Source organism: Silene latifolia, chromosome 9 (assembly GCF_048544455.1).
Source record: "Silene latifolia isolate original U9 population chromosome 9, ASM4854445v1, whole genome shotgun sequence".
In the NCBI taxonomy this organism is placed as follows: Eukaryota; Viridiplantae; Streptophyta; class Magnoliopsida; order Caryophyllales; family Caryophyllaceae; genus Silene; species Silene latifolia.
Genome location: NC_133534.1, coordinates 64821580 through 64842495, shown reverse-complemented (window position 1 = coordinate 64842495; position 20916 = coordinate 64821580). Strand labels below are relative to the sequence as shown.

General features: G+C 37.4%; 2 protein-coding genes across 3 annotated transcripts; one reads left to right on the top strand and one right to left on the bottom strand.

The window, feature by feature from the left end:
• The first annotated feature begins 1714 nt into the window (after nucleotides 1-1714).
• Nucleotides 1715-7142, top strand: LOC141599871 (putative E3 ubiquitin-protein ligase RING1a). Its single transcript, XM_074419997.1, has 8 exons — nucleotides 1715-2116; nucleotides 2265-2310; nucleotides 3513-3653; nucleotides 3813-3933; nucleotides 4127-4168; nucleotides 4985-5515; nucleotides 6374-6598; nucleotides 6823-7142. The coding sequence occupies exons 1-8, from the start codon at nucleotides 1861-1863 to the stop codon at nucleotides 6853-6855; spliced, it is 1395 nt and encodes a 464-aa protein (XP_074276098.1). The 5' UTR covers nucleotides 1715-1860; the 3' UTR covers nucleotides 6856-7142.
• Nucleotides 7143-7291: 149 nt separating this feature from the next.
• On the bottom strand, nucleotides 7292-11825 carry LOC141599869 (protein TPX2). Of its 2 annotated transcripts, none has more exons than XM_074419995.1 (18): nucleotides 11530-11825; nucleotides 11019-11101; nucleotides 10728-10932; nucleotides 10493-10643; nucleotides 10307-10406; nucleotides 10108-10218; nucleotides 9906-10013; nucleotides 9665-9817; nucleotides 9522-9584; nucleotides 9355-9435; nucleotides 9099-9257; nucleotides 8861-8995; nucleotides 8677-8757; nucleotides 8475-8594; nucleotides 8223-8389; nucleotides 7953-8121; nucleotides 7696-7790; nucleotides 7292-7611 (listed from the first exon to the last, which is right to left on the bottom strand). In XM_074419995.1, exons 1-18 carry the CDS (start codon nucleotides 11678-11680, stop codon nucleotides 7482-7484), a joined length of 2262 nt encoding a protein of 753 aa, XP_074276096.1. In that variant the 5' UTR covers nucleotides 11681-11825; the 3' UTR covers nucleotides 7292-7481. The 2 variants fall into 2 exon arrangements, with proteins under 2 accessions (XP_074276096.1, XP_074276097.1); XM_074419996.1 differs by having other exon boundaries at nucleotides 7292-7608; nucleotides 11530-11781.
• Between the last annotated feature and the right edge of the window lie 9091 nt (nucleotides 11826-20916).

Here is a 20916-nt window from a genome sequence, read left to right as displayed (position 1 = left end):
AGAACTTGTGATTTTTGTCATAGTTGCTTAATTCCTCCATTGAATGAGAGTTTGTGGTGGTCTTGTTGCATGCTTTAGAATGGTGTGTTGCTTAATGAGAGTTGGTAATCACCTTTAGGATAATCAAGAGATTGATTTTCATCCTAGGACAAACCTCATCATAGACTCCTTGAATCGACTTGTTTGGCCTTAAACCATTTAGATAAACCCGAAAACCCTAGCCTTTAATCAATCGAATACATCTTTCCTCAATCGTTGTTTAGTTGCATCTAGTAGTTTAAATCAACTCCTTTTCTTCCATTTGTGACTAGACTAGACTTCTATTTAGACTAAGTAGAAACCCCTCCATCCTTGTGGTTCGACCCCGATTTACGCACTAAATTGGGTTATATTTTGTTGATGGTAAGAGACTTGACCCTATCATTAAATCTTACTCATCAACCTCAACAACGTAGTTCGCAACATAGCATCAACCATAAAATAGTCCTCCTAACTCCATAGTATTATCGAATACCAACAACACCAGCACGCCAACTTTGTCTTACTTTCATACCGCTCACTAGCAAATCTAATACTAACACAATCCACCAAGCGAGTTGTTACAAAATGGGTACACCAAGTGTACATAAAGGATAAACAATGGATGCACCCGGCCCCATCCAAGAGTCAAGCTGGACTTGGAGAATAATTTGTAAAATTGATGAGCTGCTAAATGGTTTTGACAATGGCAAATGGAACCTCCAACACATTATCTATACTGTTGCTTGTTTTTATTCTTGGTTGATAGGTGAAAAGCCTAAATGCTGCTGGGCTAAGTTGGTTTGGAATCATTGGAACATGCCCAAGCATGGATTCATGGTCTGGCCGATCTCTCAGCAGGCTCTAAATGTTAAATCCAAATTGAAAAGAATTGAAGTATGTAATGAGGATATCTGTTGGACATGTGGACAGGGGGAGGAAACACATGAGCATTTCTTTGTTGGATGCATGTATAGTGTCAAATAAATGCCCGAGGCTTAGTCTTATACCGGTATTCATGTATGTGGGAGGAATGCACTGGAATGGCCTGGTGTAGGAGGAGAATATGCTCTAAGCTGATCATTGGTGTTCAAATCATGATGGCGACAAATGTTCCATACCAGATCTGATTCCAAATAAATAGAGCTCGTATAGATGGGGTGCCTGAGAAGCCTAGTGCAGTAGTCATGAGAGTTGTGCAAGAGAGCAAGACCAGAATTAGAGCTATGTCGATCAGTGAACATATCCGTGATTGAGACGAGGCTTAGAATTATTTTGTGAGGATATCTCCTTGTTTAGGATGATAGGCCTTATAGTGCTTTGTAATTAGAATTTTATAGTCTTTTTCGATTTATAATACCACTTACATTACACCAAAAAAAAATATTTTAATTGAAAATACACATTTTATAATATTTTCAGCTGTCTTGATTAGTTTTGCGATCAATTTTTTCCTGAAATCAAATATAATGAGGTAGAATATGAAAATTCACGATATGCCACTTTAAAATTTATAAGTACAATATAGAAAAACATAAAAAACGCTATATATGCCGTGTATGAATTTCGCGAGATTTAAACTAGTTAAAAAAAAAAGGAAAAAAAGAGAGGAGGGGGGTGGGGGCAAATTGGCCATAAGGAAGACTGGAGGAGGGGTGGTCGGGTAGAGTATATTAGTTGAGTAGTATATTAATATTGAATTACATTTGTGAGTTTCTAATTCTCCTTTTTTTCCTACCTCTTCCTCTTCGTAACACTGCTTCCTTCCTTCCTCCTCCTCCTCTTCTTCTCCCTTTCTCTCTCTCTCTCTTTCTCTTCTTAATCCAAATTCCCCACGATCAAATGCCGACGGATTCCCAACCGTCGTCCTCCTTAAACGTCACTAATTCCCCACACTCTCACTCTTCCCCACCTCCCGACCAAAACCAATACCAGCAGTACCAGCAACAGCAACAGCAGCAGCAGCAGCAACAACAACAACAACACGAGCAACAACAACAAGAAGATGCTGGTATTGAGCATCAAAACGACGATGTGAGCAGCAAACAAACCCAAAACGATGCGTTGAACCTCCATGACCAAAACCACACAGCACATGGTCACGTCTTACTCGCTTCATTTTGTTTCATATTCAACAACAACAACAACAAAAATGTTTGTTATTGTATTTAGTTTAGTGGGCATTTTATGATTATTGATTTATTGATTACTGTGATTGATGTTTGTTTGTTGCTTGCTTTCTGTAGATTTGGATTTATCAGACGTTGAAGAAGACCAAACCTCACCTTCAGAGTACTTAACTTCTTTCTCTATTCTTTTCTACCTGCTTTTCGTTTCCCTCCGTCTCCCTATTCTTGTCTTTTCGTCGTAAATTCTCGCCATTTCTTCCCCCTTGCCTAGTTGCCTTCCTCTACGTTCATCTCAGATTCTTACGTGATCTGTCATTACTCTCCCTAATTTGTCTTCTATTTTACTTTCTTCAAATTACCCGTTTTCAACATGAGGCTGTTTGCATGTTATGCTCTATTACTATTAACTACTGCTTTTATTCCTATTACCGGAATTCGTTTTCTGAATCAAAACTTGTTTCAACATGCCACCTGATTTATACTGTTTTTTTTTTTTTTTTTTTTTTTTTTTTTTTTTTTTTTTTTTACTGTTTTAATTGAACTTGATAATCTGATATGGTGTATGTTAGTAAATCAGCTGATTGACGAAGATTTCCTTGTGTATTACCAAGGTTGCCTAATTCGATATGAATACACATATGATTTGTGATGTGTTCTTGGTACATGGAGTCAATTTTAAGCAGTTTCCAGCATCAACTAGCTCAAACCGAATCACAGCTTATTGTAGTTGAATCAATCCCACACACGGTGTGAGGGAACTTTTGGAACGGTGGATTTGAATGAGCATGGTTTAGGGAGTCAAATTGAAATTTAGATTTAAGGAAGATAACATAATGATGCTTCTATGTTGGTTTAAAAGTGAAGGGCTGGGAAAGTCGATGGTTTTGTCTTGTGAGTTTATTCCTTCTGGTCAATCTGCAATATTGAGACGGTAAATTGAATGACACTCGACATCTCTTGCCTTTGTTAATGCAAAAATCAGAAGTGAATGGATATAGTGAGAAAACATGGGTATTTCTCTTTATGTATTTTTGTAAGTGAACTGTCAACAGTCATGTAAGATTCTTCTCCAGCATCCTATACTTGCCGTAAGTTACTGATAGCAGGCCATTGTGACTCAAAACTTACGTTTTGTTGCCATGCCAATTGAGATGCTATTTGAGTGTGAATCCTAAAAGTTGATGTTAACAGCAACCACAGACGAGGGTAATATAGAGTAAATGTTTGATGCTGTAATCCTCAACTTCCATAGCATTTACAGTATACAATAGACTCACCTCAGACTTTGTTGCCACTTAGATCTTGTTGCTCTCGTTTCCAGCTTCTATTATGTAGATTCAACTTTAATTTGGATTCTCTCCGCAGATTTTTGTGCGTGGATCTCTTGGCTATCCGAAAAGAAGTTCAATGTCCTATTTGTCTTGGTATTATAAAGAAAACGAGGACTGTGATGGAATGTCTACATCGCTTTTGCAGAGTTTGCATTGACAAATCGATGCGGATGGGGTAAGGAAACCATTCTTCATCTATTCTCATGTCAGTAATAGGAATATAGTAAGTCTTTTATGTAAAGTTTTAATCAGTTAAGCTTGTATATGGTCTATTATGTCTGTTACTTTGTACAGAAGTTAGTTGATTTTTTGCCTACTTTTATGGGTGATATAGGAACAATGAGTGTCCTGCTTGCCGTACACATTGTGCCAGTCGCCGTTCTCTGCGAGATGATCCGAGATTTGACGAATTGATTGCTGCTCTATATCCAGATATTAAAAAGTTTGAGGAAGAGGTGCGTTATGATTTGCAATATGTGATACAGAACACAGTTGACTCATTCTTTCATTCATGGAAGTTTTTCTTTGATAAATTCATTTGATTTAAGTTGCTTTGCAAAGTAAAGAATGGTTTTAGCCGACTCTAAAGAGCTTATCAAACATTTTAGAGTTGCAGAGTAATGTATCAATTAGATGTTTGATTTTCAGGAGCTGGCATTCTATGAGGAGGATGAGAGTCGCAATAAACAGGTATGCCGACAGTTATTCTTGTCTATTTGTGCTTGCCAATGCATTTTGTTGCAGTCCACCATTGCTTGAACATTTCATTTCATGTTCCTTTTTGAATTTGTGAACTTCGTGCATTGAGTCACTTCCAACGCTTTGTCCTGTGGTTGTCGATGTGTCTATCTCACCTATCATTGGTTTCATTGCCATGGTTGTGAATGAGATGATCATTTTGTTTTAGGGTGATAATCTTGAGTTTTTGTTTTTTAAATGTTTTTTCTGGACCTGAAGCGTCACATAGCTCATAGTTCAGAAACAAACTCATCTACCTTAGACCTACTTAGACAGTACACTTTACTCTCAGCCTATATTTAACTATTCAACCGACCCAAACTGCTAAACTCAGACTAATTATCAGTAGCCTACACTATCCCCAAAACCAGTCCATACCTTCATCAGACACATTCTTCATATGACAATAAAGGCAGCCTAAGTTCATATTTCCCCTTTCTAGAATGATTTTCATAGCTGGACAATAGAACCTTCTAAAAAGAATTAGCCTTTTTGGAGCAGTATAATTCATGAGGTATAGAGAATGGTTCCCATACCTCTCCATTTGTTCTGCTACTTGTGTTAAATATGGTACTTTAAGGCTTAACTTTACCTGTGTGGCGTGTGTCCACACCCCGATTGACTGACTTTTAAAAGACGACATGTCGCATTGATTTTTATCATGCTGATTTTACACAAAATAGTCATGTCAAACACTTCTACACGATCTCATGCCCGACACTTGCAGGCGAGTCCAAGTAAAGCGTTTAATGAAGGTTTTCTGTACAGATTCAAGATTCCATCACCCATGTGATTGCAAAACAAACAGAAGCACTTGGTAAGAAGCGATCTGGAAATAAGGATGCAGCAGGCCCATCTGCAGCCAGGTCTCAAAGAAATTATCAAGGTAATCAGGCAAAGAGGAGAAGGAGAAGAAGGAGAAATGGTTTAGCTGATTATCAAGAGTCTGATGACAATATTGACGTCAATGATAGTGACAAGCATCTTTCTCCTGATGAGCAGCCCAGAGAAACCACCCAGAGAAAGCGAAAGGGAAGGGCAAATGTAGATATGTCCCAAAGTCCAACTACAAATTTGAGTGAGGGGTCTTTTGAGAACAATATAGAACAGCGTAAGGAAGAACGAGGTTTGTCACCTGGGCTGACGTGCAGTCCAGAAATGCTTGCTTGGGGTAAGGGCGGGGTCCGAAGTGCCACTCGGCATGGAAATACCAATGGTAGTATGAATAGAAGTGATCGGCGCATTCGCTTAGCCAAGTTGGTTGATTTCCTTCGCAATTTGGAGGAGAATGATGATGAGGTATGAAACTTCCGCACGACCCTTAAATATGTGTACAGTTTTCTTTTCTTTTACTCTTTGTTTGGATGAAGGGATTTGAATGGAGAGGAAGAGAAGGAAAGCTTGGAAAAGAATTTCCCTGTTTGGATGATAAATTGGTTTACAAGCCAAATTTAAATCCTTCCAACAACAACAACATTATCCCAGTGCCTCAAGGGCTCCCCCAAATTGCGGGATAGGGTCAAATGTACGCAGCCTTACCCTTATGTTAGCTACACAAAGAGGTTGTTTCTAACATATAAAAATTTTGGAAGGAACAAAATCACAAATCATATCTCCATATTACCTTCCCTCCCGTTCCTCCCTACCATTGTGATTTATATCCAACAAACCCCTAGTCTAATTACTGCATGTGCTTACGATGCTTCATGCCTCGATCTGTATTCAAGGGTGGGAACTTAAGCGGAGGTATTCTTTGGGTTTGTTTGCCAAACTGCCAAATTGATCAGCCGCGCTTAGTAGAGATATATCATTTGTGTTAAAAGCTACTTAAAAGATATGTGATCTCATGTGATCTCATAGCTTCTCTGGATTGTTCAAGGGCATTCTCGCCTTGATTTCGTAGAAGCCATCTTCGTGAATCATCCAAGTCATCGATGAAATTTATAATATAATAAGAATTTACATGCATGCTCATAGCTTCGTACGGCTGATGCCTTGCATCAAGCATCAAGTTGTTTGGTCTTTATACTGGGTTAATCATAATCCATAAGCTTTGGGGAATTACTCCATATATGAAATCTTGTACTTCATATTTCTTGTTTAATGGGGAATTGCTCATTGATATTTGTTTTTCAATTCTATTGTAACTTTACGCAGTATATGGCTTTGGGAAACCCCCTGAAAAATGGAAGTGCTCAACTTATGAGTATGCAGGACACTAATGGTCACTCTGATAATCCGTCATCACTTCAACCAATATCTTTCAACAATGAGAAGCTTTGTCAAGTTACTGAATCGTTGCAAGACAAATTCCATGCGTTAGATAGGGAAGAAAAACTCCCAGGGGCTTTCACAAGCTGCGTTCCTAATGGAGAACAATTGGTAAGCATTCAAATAATTGATGCAAACTACAAAAATGGGGTTAATATTAAATTTGACTACATGGGCCGATTAATTGTTTTGAAAATCACCGGGACCAACTTTTTTTGGTGCTACAAGTTGCATTTCCGGTGAAAGAACTGATTTGATTAATTTAAAGTCTTTCATGGTAGATGTGCTATTGAGTTTGTAATTTTTAAGAACAGTTTTTCCTTTCAATGTCTTAGGTCCCAGCCTATCAGCAAAAGGAAGCAATATGAATTATCATTTTGTCCGATGATAAGCCGTGTGCTGCTCTATCAGCAGCAGTCAGGCTGGAAATTTTAGATACCCGGAAAATTGGCATCGGCCTTCTTCAACATTATCTGACGACAATCCTTAGAGAACACAATTACATCAATTTATTCATTATACCAGCTATTTATTTTATGTACATATTTTATATCTAGGCCGTAGACTTACTTTCCGCTCTTATTACAATTACCTTCTTTACCTAACATTATTATGTAACTTTTTTCTTCAATTTTACCGAGAAATTCTTCAAAAACTGAATTCATTATTGCTTCGAACTAAACAAAATATCAAATCAATTTGCTTTTGTTTTATTTTCTGATTTGATTCTGGTGCTTAATAGCTGAAAAATTTAATTTCACTTTCCTCAGAAATAATTGTGATTCAGAGGTATGCAGCTGCATATGTCATGAAGTAATTTAATTCCACAAAATCTAGATATATGGGCACAATCTTACAAATTAAATTCAAGATAAGACATTGAAAAACTATACAAAAGAATACAGTAGAAACCCAGATAACACACACACATCCCCCAAAAGGGGTTCAAAGAGTTCTTGAACGAGAGTCCACCCCATACACGTCTCGTCTCTGATCATCTCATTAATCCGGCAGATGCAGAATAAGCAGCTTGGAGCTCGCTACCTGCTGATGCCTTCCTTTCCTTTCTTCTAAGGACACGTAGTTTCGGGGATTTTGCCTTCGTTGGTTCCTTACACGACCTGCTAAAGGAGTATCAAACCTATTTCAGTACTGTATAAGGAAAAAACGAATTAAGTTAACTATATAAGTTCACTTAGTTGTCATACTTTTGCGGCATGAATGGGTTTGCGAAATTAGGCACTGGTCTAGCGTGCGGTATTAAAGTTCTCCTCAGCTGCTTCAAGGCTTTTTCTTCTTCCATCTGTAAATTGGCGAGTAAAGCAATTTGGTAAAACAGACATGAATATTCATTCATTAATGTATCAAGGTTCTTGTCCCATTGATAAAGGCCTATTTTTGGTTTCTTTACGGGGTAAATTGGACAACTGTATGTTACACTCTTGTTCCTACACAAGAACCACACCTGTTTTTCGGCCTCAGCTTCTTCTCGGTATCTCTTATACTTCAGATCCTTCTCCTTAATTTTCTGATCGAATTCTGCTCTGTCTACTGCTCGATGCTCCACGTGGAGATTGAACTCCTGAACCTGTGTCAAGGGCTTACGCTCCTTCTCTGGAAGAGGAATAGGGTCCCTGAAAACATCAAAGAAAAAGTAATGAATGAATTTAAATGTAGACTTAATTTAACACAAGCCAAAAAAAAAAGGGTAGGCTAAGTAGTAGAGGTAATTTACTCTTTCAGTACTGGTTGTGCCTTGAAAGCCCTCATCCGAGCCTCTTCTCGTTCCTTTTTTTGTCTTTCCTCCATTTCTCTTCTCAGTTCATCCTCGTGTCGGACTAAACTCTCAAGCTGAAATGGTTCAGGCCGGGTGCATTCTTTGGGATCTGGTCTAGGTGGAACCTGTATCAAAAACAAATGATAAGAATACCTGAAATACGTTTAATTACTAGGCAAAAAAAAAAAAAACGTTCAGTCGGAAGCATACCACTGGGAAATCAGTGGTGTAAGGATATGGTTTAGCTTTTGGAACCCTTGCTCTCTCTTCCTCCAGTTGCTTTTGCATAAGTTCAGAGATAAGTCTTCTCTCTTTCTCTGCTCCTCTTTCCTGGTTTTCGAACAATAGTATTGCAGTAAGACAACATATGATCTAAACAATGTAATGGTGTTGAGGGTAAGACCAAGATTACCTCTGTATGCAGATTAAACGGATTTGGCCTTGTAATTCTCGGGAGCTGCTTCTCATGGTTTAGCTCCGAATCCAAAGAGAGCTGCCACAGTCAGGGAAAAAATTCAAGGAGTTTCAGTATCAGAATAGTCACCAACAAAGCAAATTATCATATGAGAAGGTCGCACAATATTATATGGGGGTACCTTGTCGAATAAATCAGATACAGACGATGCTGGTGGTGGTATCCTTTCGTCTATTGCAAAATGAAATTCCTTAGGTACAGTGACTTGTTTTTTGGTGTTGCAGAACAATCCGAGTTCCCCTTTACTTTCGAATATCTACCGCAATCCAGAAGTAAGACTTTAATTAGAACTGCTTCTCTAGGTACCAAATAATTATAGTCAGTCAAAGTTACAAAAGAAAGATCTCATAGCCCCTTACCTTTTTATTCAAAGGCCGAGCCTTGAATTTAGGGATCTTATCCAGTTCTTCCTCCTCAATTTCAACTGAACTTTTAACATTAGTTGGACGAGCTCGAAGTGATGTTTGTAGTACTGGTGTTTTTGGTTCAGTAAGATGATTAGGTTTCCATTGAGTTTTCTGTCAGAGAAAAAAGAAGAGGCTCATGTCAGTCTCAACTCTCAAGTGTTATTTGCAGGATGCAGCCCAGACTCTAATGAGAAATAATATTTCATACCTGGTGTCCAGATTCACTTGAAACCACTGAAGATACTTCTAAGCTTTTATTGGCTCTTTCCATGGTCTCCAAATGGAATTCCTAATATGTAATAAAAGATGTAAATAAAACGGTGCCCGTAGTATACAGGAAGTGTATAATTAACTGTTAGTCAGAACTATATCTACCTGAAATTCTGGCTTTTGGGGCTGCCTTTTGGGCAATGGAGGCAAACTCGGGGCTTCAAGGATCTGAAATAGTCGTTATTCATCATAAATTGGTTTAATTCTTGAAAAATGCACATGAAACTATACAACTACAAAATGATTACCTTTTTATTTAAAGGCCGGGCCTTGAATTTGGGCATCTTAGCCATCATTTCTTCCTCAAGTTCAGCTGAGCTCTTCAGTTTTACTAGACGAACTCTCTGAGAAGTTACGAATTCAGGTTCCTTAGGCCTTGTTAAAGTCAGTTGAGGCTTCCCCTGCATTAAAAATGCAAATTAATCCAGAAAAGAGGTTCTATAAGCTGTAATTTATCTGCAGTAAGAGAAGAGTGGTAGGGTTATTTACCTGTGAAAGTAAATTTGGACGTAATGCCATGTCCCTAGTGCTCGATTGGAACTTGTGCACCATTTCCGCCATAGAAACATATGGCGCTGTTGTCTCCCGAACATACATCTTTTGATTCAAGGAATAAATTGCAGTTAGTAGCATAAATTGAGTATAATAGAAGATGAAGAGTAATTTAAAGGCATAATTTAGATTAGCTCACTTTTCTGTTCTCTTTAGAAGTTACAGTGGTTGAAGATGCTAATTTAGAGACATTTGCGGCAGCAGCTGGCCTCGTCTTGTGGGGTAAGCTTGGAGGCTTAATGTTTAGGATCTGTTTCATAATCCAGAAGAAAGGAAAGATAAGTACAGTAGAGATAATTGAAGCAACACAGTTGAGGTGAAAGGGTAGCAACACTAACCTGTCTAGTTTTGCCATTGTCCAACTTCTGTCTCTTAACGGCTTGGTTTTCTTGAACTAGATTAGGCGTTCCAAGAGAGCTTTTCATGTTGCTTACATCCCTACTCATCACATGTGTCAGAAGCCTCGCTATACGAAATGAGACAGGCTTAAATCACGAGTCAGAGATATATATTTACTACTATACCTTCTTATGCTTGCTGGTTTGACATATTTTGAGTGTGACGGATTTTTCAATGCAGTAGCTATCTTTTTGGCAGTCTGCTGCCTCTTTGACACTGTAGATGGTGGTTGGCATCCTTTCTCAACAAGGGTTGATGGTTTGGGAGTACTTACATCTGTAGAAGTAAAGAAAATTAAGAGCAAATACAGCAAAAGGAACATGTTAGGAAAAATAGATCCAAGAAGCAGTATTCTCTAACCTTGTGAAGAGCAGATAGCAGAGTCTTTGATATCTTTGACATCAAGATCACATATCTGATGAGTGAGTGTTTCTTTGGGGTTTTCAATGCTATTGTTAGGGTTAATATTCTCCTTCATTTCAGTAGGGGGTATAGACGCCTCCAATTTCGAGGGCAAGTTCTGAGACTCGGATAATGCAGTAGCAGAATCGAGTAATTCAGGGGCCTGGATGAACATGTAACTTTAGCATTAGCATTTGGCATACTATAACTCTTCCAAATCACTATGGAATTTATTGTTAACTACTTCACCTTGGCGGTCTGCTGGGCATCGCCAAAATCGCATTGGCTGCTAAGCCGAACTGATCTGCCTGCCTTAATTCTCAACATAGAAGCTGCAGATTATAGGGCCAAACATCACAACTCAGAATCACTAGAACCAATGATTTTTCAATAACCATGGAGTAATTAATTAATAGGCAATACAATAGTTACGACTAATTAAGCGTAAACAATTCAATCATGGGTTGGGGACACTAATTTCTGATTCAGTATTCTATTATTCATAAACTCGTAAATCCAAAATCAAATAAAACTGATAAAAAAAATACAATTAATGACATTCTATTACCAAGAAAACCTATGTTTTGGGCAAGGAATAAGGGAAATTTCTGCAATTAATCAGTAATTGTAATGTAAATCACTAGTTCAACAATTCAATCATGGTAAAGAATTAAAGAAGAAAACATTCCTGAATCTTAAACAAAATAATAATGGAGGATAAAGGTTTAATGAGAAGAAGGATGAAGGAAGGGAGACATACGAGAAGGGGCATAACTAAGAGCGGTATCAAACCAAAGCTGAGCGATACGAGCATCTTCGTCGGTTTCACCGTTGACAAAGTCGTAAAATCTTGGGGCGGAAAACTCGTATATCTCATCAATCATAACTGCACTTGTGCTACTATCTTCCATTTTTCTTTATTGTTTAGGAAAGAGAAGAAGGATAATTGATTGATTAAAATGTAAGATGTAAAAGATGCAGAAGGAATGTTATGTTATTTGGTTGGATCAAAGAGGAAGGAATGAAATGGTTTAACGGTCAGATTTTCCAACGGTCGAATTTTTGAAAAGGGGGGAGAATGACGGGATGTATCTATAAGAGGAAGGAAGACTGGGAGAGTGGTGGTAAATGGCAATCTACAAAGTTGTAACGGCTACCTTCGGAATGCCCACCCAAGCGTGGTAGCGCTCTTTTTCAATACGTGTTACAAAACTCCAAACAATACGTAGTTACGCACAAATAACATTATACCTCAAGTGGTACAATAGCATCATACAACCAAGTTATATCTTATCGAGCTTATGTGTAATTTTTTTGAGCTTTCTTAAAGTTAACTTTTTTTATGTTAAAGTGAGTGAGTTCAGAAAGTTTTTGGTATAGCTCGACTTCTTTAAAACAAAACTCGAAAACTTTATTATATAGCTCGGGTTCTAGAGCATACAACTGGGTACAACTGGTTGTAGGATCTATTAATTGGTAGTTACGTATTTTTATTACCGTTCAAAAAGAAAATTGAAACTAACACAACAAAAACTTCGTTTAGGATTTTAACATTTACACACAAAAATCTACTCCTTCCGTTACATTTATTTGTTTACCTTTTATATTTTTTGTAAAAGATTTTTTTTAATTAAAGGTAAACAAATGATTAAGACGAAGGGAGTAGGATTCAGCCTTGTTTTGCATGATATTCGGTCTATTTGTAATTCTTTTAAGTCAATTGTTTGGTCTTGGTTTAGTCGATCTCATAATATGGTGGCTCATGCGGTACCATATGTGATAGGAAGACGGTTTTGGTCTAATGCCTTACCGGCTGATGTTGAAGCTGCGAACTCTTTTGATTGTTTATTATTGAATTAGTACTCTCTTCGGGTTTTCTAAAAAAAAAAATAAAAAAAAAATAAATATTATAATTTGAGGCTACATATACTAAAAAAATGTAAAATTTGACTTAATTAGTTTTAAGTTTTTTTATGAGACATTACCTAACATTTTTTTTTTAAAATTCTTTTTGTCAAACACTACCAAAAACACTCCTCCACCAAAAAAGTCAAAATTCTCTCATTGACTTACTTTTATTTTGCGAAAAACTACCTAACTTTTTTATATGTTTGTTGAGTTTAACTTTCTTTCTTTTTTCATAAACTAACTACCTAACCATCTTTTTTCCTCAATTTTTTTTCTCTCAATTTAATTCCAATTCTAATCTTTTTGACCCTAAAATTTGATATTATTTATTTTCCTTATTTTTACTCTCTAAAAGTTCTTGGTAATATTCTTTCGCTTTATTTACTCACCAAAAAAAGTTTAACTATTAATTTGTCCCTTATAACATAACTCTCAACTAAATTGTCATATTACTAATGTAACACCTCCTTCTTACCCGGCCAAGGTAATTGGGAGATGTTACCATCTCGGTTTCCCGAGACGGTGAAATCAGAGTTGTAATTAAGAAACAATTAATATAAATAAAGTATAAATACAGTATTTAATGGATTACACAACCATGAATGAATAATGAAAGAAATAATACAACTCATGACTACTATGCTATTCTAGTCAACTATGCTCGACTCGAATGTCACCAAGGCTCGTCCCGTCTCCCGCGTGTTACCAAAGCTAACCTATTAACAACAGCTCCCCATATGATCAGAAATATCATATGGATCGACACAGGCCACCCTGGAAATATGTGACATTTACACAGACACACAAACATCAGTTTCAATACATAAACATAAGAGATGACTCGATAAATAAAGATGCGACATAGTAATTATACGAATGAGACTAGAATATGCAATCACCATACCGGTACCGGGACACGCCCAGACGTACTCACAACCACCGGTGCCAGGGACACGCCCACGACACCACACCTCACACAAGGTACCGGGACACGCCCAAACGTACCGAGTCCGAAGCCAACCGGATCCCCTGCCAGACGTCATGCCTCAACCACACGAGTCCCTCCGTAACTCAAGCCATTAATGTGCACATCCCCCTTGGAGCGGGAAGCTCCAAGGGGCGACCCGAGCGCAAGACGGTTTTCCAACCGTTTTACGTCTCCTCAACAATCAAGTAACACCACCAAAGACCTCCAACACAACACAATTGTAGATACCCAGTATCTGCTGAGACTCCAACAAACACCCGATGATTATCGGACTATAACATGCTTTGGAATCGCGGCGTTTGATCGACAGTTTGTGTACAACTTTACGTCGGAAAACTTAAAACGATTTCGAAAATAAAACATTTCAAAACATTTCAAAAATACCTGGAGTGTTTAATGCACGGCGACGGGGTCGCAATGACACTAACTAGAGTCAAAACCGGCACCGGACCAAAAACCGACTCAAAAATTCAAATCCTGACTCCAACAACGAGTCAAACCGAGTCAACCACAAAAAACCAAACATTTCAAACCTTCTACCTTAAGTTTTCCCGGATTCATGTTGGTCAAGTACCAAACATGTGACTACAAAACCTAGGATAGAACAAATCATGATTACGTTTGTTGTGAAAGTGACAACACAGCTCGAAGACCCGCGACGTGGCTCGCGCCTCTTTGAGCAGCCCAGGTGGCCACGTCACTCAAAACTCACACAACCACTCATTCTCCTATAAATACCCCTCAAATGCCACCCATTTGAGAGTTACGCGAGTGTCCGCCCCCTCTTTTCTCCCTTAAAATTCTCGACTCGACTTCTTAAGTCACAACCCGACGCGTATTTACGACCTACCGATCGTAAACACGAGACTTACACATTGTTTGGTACCGTCATCGTGCATTAAATCACTTGACCGACCATTTCGACCACTACACCATCACTAAACTTTTAAAACACTCTTTTACTTACCAAAACGGTTTTAAACCGAGTTTTTTCCGATCAAACGAGTTGTTACACTTACGTCGGCCACTCGCCATAACCAAGCATGTAAGTATGAGGGTGTAAAAATCCTCTTTTATTATGTTTTCATTTGATTCATGACTCTAACATGCTAAAACATGCATAACATGAACCAAAACATGGAATAAACGAGCCAGAACTGATTTTTGGTCTGAGGCAGAAGCCCCTTAAGTCGCCAACTAGCTCGCGCCTAAATGGGGTATTCAGACCAGAGATCAACCGTGTTTGTTCTCGTCATTTCCCTTAATCCATTTTTCATATTTGTAATCGGTTTTCACCATTTCAAGTATTTTCGAACTTTTGTTGTTTTATTTCACATGTTTTAACCATAAAGCATTTTTCACCCTTGGTTCTTTATACCATGACGGTTAAATCCGTGTTTCGGTGATAATATTTGGTTAATGACATTTGAAAGGTATTTTAAAGCCTTTTATTTCATTTCTTTACATTTTCAAACAAACATATTAGTCACCAACACAAAGTCACCCTTGGTTCTACATACCATGCCGGATTTTAACCCGGGTACGATGACGAGTATCGACTAGTTACATTCAAATGGACTTAAAATAATTAGTCCATAATCATTTTCAAAACTATTCATGTCAAGTTTGGCAAATCGAACACGACACCGAATATTATCAAATAATGATGATTATTCGAGTCTAGTTCTTCAAATCAACAAATGCGGTCTAAACGACCCCTTCAAATCAAACCGGGTTCAAATACCCATTTTCAACACGTTTTATTACGTTTTCTAAAAGGTCAGAACACGGCACATCAACCGTGGGCTAACCCGCGCCTAAACAGGCTCTCCATTTCTCATTTTCAAAACCCATAGGGAGGCCCCTTACACCGCCGGCTGGCTCGCGCCTCATGTAGCCGTTTGGTACAGGGTGTTGGAGCTTGTGTCCTCCACAAATTAGTGTGATAACATTTGTAAATCTCTTACAGGTTCACAAGGGTATACTTCGTATATTTAATCAGTTGATTAACGTTTACCTAATAACGGTTGGCTTGCTAGAAAGTTTGACGTTATTATCATACAGATGACGGTGATCAACTGGTCCCTACAGGTCACACCTATAGGATGTTTTTGAGAAATGTGGTTATAGAAATATAATTACATTGATGCCCAAAATGACTAAAAAGTTAGTCGATGTGTTGATGAGATAATTATTTAATGAAATTAAATAATATTAAGTTGAGACGAATTAACTGTCAATTCGTAAATTAAATATAATAAGTTATATTTAGTTAAATATATTTAATGTTAGCTTGGACGAATTAATCTGTTAATTCGTAATTAAATATAATCAGTTGTATTTAATATCAACAAGCTGAATGTGTCATAGTGGTAATAGTGAGGGTACACAAACCAAGAGGTCATGGATTCGATCCTCACTAGATGACAATTCAACACATATTATATATTTTTGGAAAGACAAAAAAATAAGGAGAATTCACTCCTTATTTCGGTCAGTTTGGCCGAAATTAGGAAAGACTTTTCTTTCCTAATTGACTCCAAATTTTGGTCTGTATAAAAAGAAAGGGAGAGAATTATTTCTACCCTAATGCTTTTTCTTGACCTGGCCTTCTCTCTCTCATCACAAGAACACAAAAACAACTAATTTTACAGAAAATTTTAGATCGATTCTAGCATAATCGAAGGGCATATCTCAGATCGTCTTGGGTGCAACTAATAGGCGAATATCAATTTTGATATTGTTCTTAGGCCATATTTGCTAGGACCAAAGGTTATTTCTGAATCTTTTACTTTTGTTTATGTATTTTATTTTATGACCTTTGATCATCTTTGTTAAATCGTTATAATCCTTCTAAATTAAGGGAAGTATACAGATTATTTCCCACAAGTGGTATCAGAGCTTTAGGTTACGATTTTAATTTTGATGATTTTCATAAAATTTGTATGTGAACAATAGGATTTTCGAGAAAAAAAATTAGGGTTTCGATTTTTTTTTGTGTGGTTCGAAAATTTTTTTGTGCCGTTTTTTTTCTTTCTGTTTGATGATATTTTTTCCATTCTATTTTTCATATTATAGTTCATAATCAGTTAAAATTATCATATGAAGAATTGGTAGCTTTTGATTTAATGCAGATTAAGTTAAAATTAAATGGAATCGTCATGTTTATGATAAAAAGATTGTTTTTGCTATATAGTTTTTGGCATATAAATTGATCATGTTTATTATTTCATATGCTAATCATGTTCTAATAGCAAAGGTAAACAATTTAATCATCAAATCTTGTTTTAGGGCATATTGCCGCAAAAAGAAAAAAAAATAGGAGGCCCTTTTTTTTAGGGTTTACCCAAAAAAAAAAAACTTTATTTTAATTTTGTTTTTGGTAAACCGAGAGAAAAAAAAATAGGAAAGTTTTTTTTTATTTGCCTTTTTGCCGAAAAAGAAAGAGAAAAAAATTTTTGGAAAGTTTTTCCTTGTTTTTCCAATTTACCGAATTAAAATAGGAAAGGGGCTGTTTTTTTTTTTTAAAAAAATAAGCCGTGACAGCTGATATATAAAAAAAAAAAAATTGTTTTTTTTTTCCCAGCCGAGACCAATTTAAAAAAATTGGATTTTTTATTTTTTATTTTGGCCAATTAGTTATTGTGAACCGGTTCACAATTTAATGATACCGAGTTATTTTAAAGCCGTTTAAAATTTTGACGGATAAAATTCATATTACAAGTTTAATATGGATTAAGTATGAAATTAATGTGATTAAATTGCGGAATTGTCACTTAATTTAATTTAAATAGGTGGTTTGGATAAATTAATCAACATAATTAATGTATTGTATTATGTATGTTTAATTTATTTTAGTTGATGCTTTTAATTTTGTTGAATGAATCGAATGAATGAATTTTATTTACGTATTTAATTTTGCAATCGGTTGTAATTTGTAATACTTAGCGTGGCCTTAGTCAAATTATGTTTTCGTAATGAAGGAAACATGATTTTTATGTAATTATGAGATCTCGAATCTCCTTTATTTTAGTTTTGGGTTTTGAAATTAGAATGTAATAAATAGGTCAATTATGTAATTTTATTTATTGTAATTTCAAAGAAGACTAAAGATGAAGATTCAAGCTCACTCCCGCTACATGGATCAAGATGGAACATCAAGACAAGCTTCTCGGGTCCAAGGATGGATTCCAAACTTGTATTTATTGTTCATTTTGATAGGATAGGCCACACTAGGACTTTTACTGTTTTTTTTACGTTTTTCATTATTATTGCGTTTCATTCACATGTTAGTAATTGCATCATATTCCGCCTAAAACCAAACCACCTACTACTAAAATGCATGAAAATTGACTCATATAGGTTGTATGTTAGTTTTCATGGACATGCAGATGTCACAGTCTTTAAGCCATCACCTTAGTTTAAATCATTCTCGCATGCTAGATTATAGTTCACTTAAAATGAATTTAAATAAAGTTGATGGGATCTTCCTCTAAAACGGAAATTGAGATTAGTCTTTATAAGGGCAAACATCTATGAATCCTTTCTTCGTCGATAGGCCTAATATGACCCCTTCTACGTTGGGTAAGTAGTTGTGTTGACTTAGTTTACCTCAACATCATAGTCCGAAGAGTTTCTCGTGATTATGATGGACTAAAGATAGTATTTACAGAAATTTATCGACCAAGAATTCTAACGGTAAAATTAGCTAAAAGGTTAGCTTATCAATTTACAGAGAATTGAGTCTTGGGGTCATTTATATAATTCTTGAGGGAGGTCAATTGTATAAATGTTTTGAGTCTTCGCGTTATGACATTAGTTCATTAGACTTAAAATAAAAACAATGCACATGCTTATTATTTTATTCTTCTTTCGCAGTGTAGAACACGTTTATTACCAATAATACTGTTACAACAAATGGCTGGAAATAACGCAATCCCAATGCCTAGTGCCACACTAGATCGTTCGTCCTGGCTTAAAATGTTCATGGACCAAATGAATCACCCACTCGATCAAGAATGATGGGTCCAATTTTGCGGACCGGGAGGCGGCACTACGGAATGCTGCTATCTGCGACGGTAAGCTCGGGTATTTAATCGAGCCAATACTGGTCAACCCAGGCCCAAATGCAGGAGTCAACGAGTCACTCGCTTATAGTGATTTCGTTATGGAAGCGGGTGCGATAAAGAACGTACTCATCTTTGCAATGGAAACCAATTTGCAGAGACGCTTCATTGCCCAAGGTGCAAACAAGATTTTCACCACGCTCACTAATGAGTTCTCAAAGGCACCGAGAATCATCACATATGAGCATACCTGTCGCTTCTTTGATGCGAAACTCCAGAAGGGCCAACCGGTTAGCCCACACATTCTTCACATGATTGAGAATGTCGAGAAGCTGGAGGCACTGAATTGTAAAATCAGTGAGAGCATTGTCATTGACCGAATGCTTCATTCTCTTCATGATGGTTTTGCCCTTTTCAGGGCGAACTACTATATGAATGACTTGAAAAAGAGTCCTCATGAGCTACACTCCCTTTTCGTACAGACCGAGAAGGATATGAAATTGAGTGGGAGCATGAAGTAGGATGTTCTCACAATTTACAACAAAGGTAAAGGTAAGGGAAAGGCTCATGGCGACCTAGCTGTAGGTAAGCCAAAGTTTAAGAAGCCAGGAAACGGTAAGAGTGCGCCTGGTGAGACTAGTGGCTCACAGGGCAAGACAAAGAGCAAGGGCGGTGACATAGAATTCCACCATTGTCACAAGACTGGACATTGGAGGAGGAACTGTCCCGTCTACCGTGAGGACATCAAGGCAGGCCGCGTCGTTCCTGTTGGTATGTCATCTTATATTCATATGATTGAGATTAACCATGCAAGTTTCGGAACTTGGGTACTAGATACTGGTTGTGGTTCTCATCTGTGTAATCATTTGCAGGGCCTAATGAACATCATACCTCTCGAAAAGGGTGATGTGGACCCGCAAGTCGGGAATGGAGCACGAGTTGCTGCTGCCTCGAAGGGAACATATGTAATCCAACTCCCTAGTGGCTTTGAGTTATTTTTAAATAACTGTTACTATGTACCCAGTTTATCTAAGAACATTATTTCTGTTTCCGTACTTGCTAAAGACGGTTTTACATTTTCAATAAAGGATAATAGTTGTATTTTCTCTTTTAATGAAATGATTTATGGCAAAGCAGTTTCCATGAATAGAATTTATATCTTAGATCAAACCACGGAAGTATTACACATGAATAATAAGAAAGTAAAGGTTGGTGACAAAGATCAAACCTATCTATGGCATTGTCGAATGGGACACATAAATGAGAAACGCGTAAAGAAACTCGTCGATAATGGGACTATTCTCTTATTCGGATTTTCTGCATATGGCACGTGTGAATCATGTCTCATTGGCAAGATGACTCGAATTTCCTTCAAAGGTGTTGGAATGCGCGCTAGTGACCTATTAGGACTCATACATACGGACGTATGTGGACCTATGTCAATTACCGCTAGAGATGGCTATAGATATTTTATCACTTTCACGGACGATTTGAGTAGATACGGATATGTCTACTTAATGAAGCATAAAAGTGAGTCCTTTGAGAAATTCAAGGAATACCAGAATAGGGTACAGAACCAACTGGGTAGAAAGATTAAAGCACTCCGTTCAGATCGGGGTGGCGAATATCTTTCAAATGAGTTTGATCAACACCTGAAAGACTGTGGAATCGCTTTGCAGTTAACTCCACCTGGAACACCTCAATTAAATGGTGTGTCCGAACGGAGAAATCGAACCTTACTAGACATGGTTAGATCCATGTTGAGTCACACCGTAGTGCATGATTCATTATGGAGTTATGCTCTTTTGTCAGCTGCTCTTATACTTAACCGAAGTCCGTCTAAAGCTGTCGACAAGACCCTATATGAAATGTGGAAGGGAACAGTACCTAACTTGTCCTTTATTCGGGTTTGGGGCTGCGAGGCTTATGTCAAGTGGAGACACGAGGATAAACTCGGCCCGCGATCGGTCAAGACATACTTTATAGGTTATCCAAAAGGAACATTTGGTCATTATTTCTATTCGCCAACCAAACATCGAGTTTTTGTTGCGGCTAGTGCGACGTTCTTAGAGAAAGAATTTCTCGAGAACAAGTCGAGTAATAGAACCTTCGAGCTGTCGGAGATTCCAGAACCAACAACCGAGGAACAGATGGAGGAAGCTGTACCTCCAACTGATGATACGGT